This window comes from Typha latifolia, chromosome 1, assembly GCF_019914945.1.
Source record: "Typha latifolia isolate L0001 chromosome 1, TyphaL0001v2, whole genome shotgun sequence".
Classification (NCBI taxonomy): domain Eukaryota; kingdom Viridiplantae; phylum Streptophyta; class Magnoliopsida; order Poales; family Typhaceae; genus Typha; species Typha latifolia.
Genome location: NC_133086.1, coordinates 4,752,930 through 4,758,868, shown reverse-complemented (window position 1 = coordinate 4,758,868; position 5,939 = coordinate 4,752,930). Strand labels below are relative to the sequence as shown.

Genomic DNA, 5,939 nt, shown 5'->3' with positions numbered 1-5,939 from the left:
TTCAATCAATCAAATTGGAAAAAATAATTAAGGTTCCAAAGACACCTTGGCTCGCAGTATTGTCGATCCAATTCACGTTACAACCCTCGGAGCTGATGTCGTGGAGCTACGGATTACTAACTATCCAATCCGGAGGATAAATGCTCGACACTCACAAGCTGTGTTTAAGATCAGGAATACGACAGCTTCACCTTACCCACTGCTCTATTAAGTGCGCTCATGTTACTCGTCGGATAAGATAACCATCTGCTTCTCCAGAAAAGATGCATCATAGGCAATCTATGCAGGACTGAAATAACTTTTGTAAAAAAAAAAAAATTAAAGAAGAAATCAAATTATATTGAATACCAGACAGCCTTTTTGGAAGCAAGCAAACCATTTTTCCTTGGCTTTGGATGTTAAATTATTTATCCGCTGCCTTAAGTGCAGGGCTAAACAAAAATACATGAAACGTTTGTGGGATGACAATTCGATGTATGGTATCATCACATACTGTCTCTGCAGCTTACTTATGAACCACATTACCTATGACAATGAGCTCAGAAGCACAATAAGTTAAAAGGCTGGATGTAGAATCCTCACACTCCTGTCCAAGAAGATCAATAAGTTGTCAGCATTTAACATTGGTACTATGAATTATAATTAGACAGAAGAAGAAGCCCCACAGATTTGTATGCTAATCAGATCTGTGGTTCCCATTGCTGGTAGGTGACATGGATCGCTCCCTGCGCCTTCTATGTGATTCTCTTGCATATGGTGAGTGCGACCGCTCCCTCCGGCCCCTTGAACGGGAGCGATTCCTTTCCCTAGGACGATAAGGAGAGTAACTGCGAGAACGTCTGCGGTCACGACCTAGAAATTTTCATCATCATGTGACAATAAGATTAAAATTTTCCAGAAGTAGAGAGCAAACTATAGAATAAAAATACAAATACTGGACATATTTACCTAAATCATAACTGCAGAAGAAAAGGTAAACCAATTAAAAGGAAAAGCAACAATCAGTCGCACATATAGCTGCCACTAAGCGTGAGTTTTTAAGCCTAATCCAGAAAAGTTAATTCAACCTATTGCATGTTGTTACTGTATCAAAGCAAGCTGAGGTAAGCAGATCAACTAACATTAGTGTTGCACATAGTCTCATACCTCAATGATGTAGAATCATAGTTTCTTAGTAAAACACTAATCCCTGGTAACAACACTGTGTATTAGAAGAGCCGCTAGGTACATAACTCACTAGCAGTAACCATCCTAGACATCCAAGTTAGCTTCTCATTTGGTTAGCATAATATCAGATTTTGAACTAGTAGTAGATTTTATTGAATTGATGGATCCTCAAGACCTATCATTTGGTAGTTAATATACAGGTTCCTACTTTGTAGAAGTTTTTTAATAATTCAGACTTCTATAATATTCTTTGGGCCCATTTATCTTCTGCCTAATTGCATTTAAAATTTATCCAGAAAGAGAATGTTCAAAACACTATAAAGATGTAAAACAAGTTACATTCTTGCATACCTCTTCTTTCTCTTGCTCCACAGTACTTTCCAGGAGTTGGTGTCCTGCCACGTTTTCTTTTTGCCTGAAGTAATTGTGTAGAAAGAGATAATTTGCAGAACCACCACCAGCATATGACAACAGATTATAATGCCACAATAGTAAGAAATATTTTCAAGGGTACTATTGTCATATTCAGGATTACATCAATTTAGTCAGGGTTTGCATTATCAAATGAAGTTGGCAATGGTTAGCTCAGGTAGTTAGCCTTGTTGTGGCAAGGAATTCTATTTGCTTTCAAGAATGACTGCCAAACAAAGAATAGATCCACTAATTTCAAGTTAATGGCCACAATAGGTAGGAGTTTTACAAGGCATGTCATAAGATCTTACTTAGCAGGAATGGAAGGAAAAAAAAAAGGAATACAGAGCATACAATCATCTGTAATATAGTCGGATTTTGGTGACTTTGGTATGTCGATGCAGAGCTCATGTCGAGATGAGTGAGGTACAGACTGTTAAGAGCATAGATTGAGATTTCGACGAAGCTACAGACACGGAACCTGATGCCAAAAGTTATCAGGCAACATTCATACACATTAAATAAACTACCACACAAGTGTATGATATTTTGTGCCATAACCATTTTCACTTTTCCCTTTTAGATCAAACAGATCTTTACCTTCTCCACCGTGATTAGGCGACCTTCAAGTACAGAACGGTGCAGATACTTAATGCAGCGATCAGCATCTTCCATTGTCTCCATTGTTACAAAGGCAAAACCACGAGATTCTCTTGACCGAGGATCCAGAACCACATTGCATTCTTGAACCTGCAAATAAGATATTCTTATAGGCAACCCTTTATTTACAAGAAATACATTAAACAAATATTAAGATATAAATCAGAGCGACCAAATATATAATCTAGCAACTTCTACTTGCACATATACTTAATGAAAACTCCATATCTAGTGATAAGGCATGCATAGCACTCTGTATTCATGGTATAAAAATCTTAATCCTAAGGTGTTTATATCTCCTTTGGTTATTATGTCGGAGTGTTATCAACTTCTCATTCCTTACTATTGTCAGAGATTGCTCCAAGTAAATTATCCCGACATCTTTATCTAATTAACATGCAACCTAATAAGAAAACCACCCAAAATATACCCCAAGTCAGTTGATCTCACAATTTTAGTGCTGTTAAAAAAATCTTCACTTACATAGTTTCAGAACAGCACAGGCAAATGAAATGAAGATCTTTAACAATGAAACAATATTGCTTAACTTTGAGAATGAAAGTAACTAGCAGCTAAGCAGAAAGTCGTACCCGTCCTTCTTTACTGAAAAACTTTTCAAGATCACTGCTAGTAACTCTTGTGGATAATCCTGTCACGTACAAGTTATTTCCAGGATTTTTTGCTTCTGGGCTCCTGCCTCGCATATGCAAGTGTAAAGGTAAATAAAAGAAAGAATTTAATGTGGTTACTACCTGACAGTCATTACAATTTTGAATAAATCCATTAAACAAGGTTGCAGTCAACAAACTAATAATTAAAAGATGTTTGCACCGAAAAATAAAAAATAAAAAAAGAACAGAGTTTAGTGGACATACCTAGATCGGCTCCTATCCCTTGATCTTGATGGTGACCTATCTCTTGATCTTGATGGTGACCTATCCCTTGATCTTGAAGGTGACCTATCCCTTGATCTTGATGGTGACCTTGATCTGCTTCGCCTAGTTGGAGGAGGTGTAATGGATCGAGAAGTATACCTGGAGACATTATCTTGTGAACAAAATTCTATAGTTGATACTTACAGCTACTAGAAATGGTATTGGAGACCACAACTAACCTCACTTCTTTTGATTGTGACATCTATCAAGAACAATAAAATCATAACATCAGAATCTTGTTAAATAAACAAAGAACAATGGCAGTTAAATTGATCTTTTATGATTTTATCTACACTGGCCGGTATTATATCAATAATGGCAATGTTATGCAAGTCAATCGGGCAAAACAGAAAACAGTTGTTGCATACTAAACAAAGGACGAAGGAGAGAAAAACATGAATGCAACCAAAGAGCCCTGATTATAGAAGTTGTATATGGTATTGCCTAATGAATATAAGAACTTAAAAATTCCATGTAATTGGACTTGAAGACAAGTCCTGGATACGTTATATATTCATGTATGAAGCATTAGACAAGAACTCTAGGGGGATCTCTTGCAAGAGTATAGAGGGAAGAAACAAGTACATTAAGGAAAACAATGAGAAAGAGTTAACTAAAAGATTCTGATCTTTCATATTAGAAAAAGGAAGATGAAGGCATAAGGACAATGGGGCAAGGTGTACAGAAAAGAATCAAATACAAGATAACTTGAGCTAACAGGATGTGTTGCTTAATCAGAAATAAAGAAAAGACTTGTATAGCTGGTTAAAACTAAGTCGTTCAAAAATAAAAATAAAAAGAGGCTGTTAGATAAGATAATTAGCTTTTAGTCAATCACATCAAAGCCAAAAAGGAAGGGCTGAAACATGAAATTTCAAACACAAGCATCATTTATAGGCAAAGGAAGTGATTTGTGTAACATAACAAATGTTGACTATAGGTGGTTTTCATGTTCAAGAAGACATTACTTTTGACCAAGATAAAGATATTTACAAAATCAAATAAACATAATAGATAATGGATAATCACAGACATCGTAAGAAACATGTAGATTAATAAGAGAGAAATAGTAGCAGCACATCATCATACTCACAGATGACCAAAAGATTAAGAGGTTCAATGCTACCTTAATGATTCTAATGCATTATTAAAAAATGATGAAATCATTATAAAGAACAAGCATTTATGGAAGCAAGCATCATGAGGGTAGAACGCTAGAAAACACATGTACAAGGATCATAGTAGAAGGAAATGGGGAGAGAGTAACTGGATAATCTCGGCAAAAACATGTCCTCAAAGCAGAGCGCCTCAATTACCCCTCTAGTGGCCATGGGCTGAAGTTCCTCTTGGTCAATTCCCTTTCCAACCGATGGGCGGGTTTGAAGAACCTTACTCATCTATTCCATTTCTAAGCTAAAATTCCCCTCAACCCAAGGTACCAAATTTCTAAGTCCATGTTGCCGCTAACAATCCACTGCTTCAATGGACTAAATATGCTTGTCTAGACTATGACCGTCCATTGACCCAAATAGTTGAGAGTAAAGGCTCAGTTGTTATTCTTGTTGCTATTGTTAAGACTGAAGTTTTACTTCTTTTCTTTATACCCAAAACTTCTAAATTTTCCCCTCAATTTACAAGCCCATTATCACCAAATGAGTGCTAGTTAATGATCATTTTTTAACATGCGATCTTACAACATATACTCGTTGAAATTGACCAACAGAAAAAACAAACAGTAATAACACATCAAGCAGACTACACCCTGAATTCTCACATCAGCCACTTCCCAAGTAAATGAAAAGTTAAATTTTAATCTGTCATTTAAAAGTCCTTTGGCAATAATAATTTACTATCCCTTAGAGATCATAAGCTCCGCTCCGATGACCAAAAACAACTTAATAAGGGGGGGAAGACTCTATCCACCGGATAAGAGAAGTTACAGCTAGGATACCGATTCCAGCAAGAGAGATTCAAGCAAAGGAGCTTTAATTTTAGAAGAAAAAAAAAATGCTCACATAAATTCCATGCTCTCTACAATCACTCTAGTGTTACATCAAAGGATTGGAAGAACTACCAATCGACTAGTAATTCGACTAAGAAAAAGGAAACGATAATATCGGGCGAAAACTTTACTATGATTTTAAAAAATAAGGAATTCTAAAAACAATTGATGCGATCATGCGAGGTAGGAATCGAGGCGATCGGTGGAACAGATGAAACCCTAACCCTAGCTGCAAGGGAGATGGGATCGGAGCCTTACCGCTTGGGGTCGGGAAGAATAGGGATCGATGGATCTGAGCTCTCGAAGCCGACGAAACCCTACACGAGCACTTCTATCAGGCAAGTCGATTCGAGTTTGGCTCGTCGAAGTCCTAATAAATTCCTAAAATTATTTTTTAATCCTTTTTTATGCGTTGGATTCATGCATCTCGTCACTTCACTCCTCCTGGGGGTAAACCAGCGTAGACCTATGGAAATTTACATATAACACCCCTATGATAATAAATTTGTGAGTGGAACATAATATTCTCACTATTTGTCTATTTCCGACAAACGTTTTGTTTTGTTTTGTTTTGTTTTTTTAATAATTTTCAAAAACAAATTATATTGTTTGGTCTTATATGGGCCTTTTGGGCCGTAGCGCTTATTTTGGGCCTGAATTAATGCACCTTATTCTAGGTTTGCCTGAGAACTGCTAATATGTAGGATTTTCTAGGTACCAAAAATAAAAGTATAATAAATAGAAAATTATGATTAATTATTGAA

General features: G+C 36.4%; 1 protein-coding gene across 1 annotated transcript; it reads right to left on the bottom strand.

The window, feature by feature from the left end:
- Positions 1-357: 357 nt before the first annotated feature.
- On the bottom strand, positions 358-5,569 carry LOC140782539 (uncharacterized). Its single transcript, XM_073129159.1, has 8 exons — positions 5,434-5,569; positions 3,353-3,375; positions 3,114-3,272; positions 2,829-2,931; positions 2,179-2,328; positions 1,519-1,582; positions 666-852; positions 358-586 (listed from the first exon to the last, which is right to left on the bottom strand). The coding sequence occupies exons 2-7, from the start codon at positions 3,373-3,375 to the stop codon at positions 677-679; spliced, it is 675 nt and encodes a 224-aa protein (XP_072985260.1). The 5' UTR covers positions 5,434-5,569; the 3' UTR covers positions 358-586; positions 666-676.
- Positions 5,570-5,939: the final 370 nt, after the last annotated feature.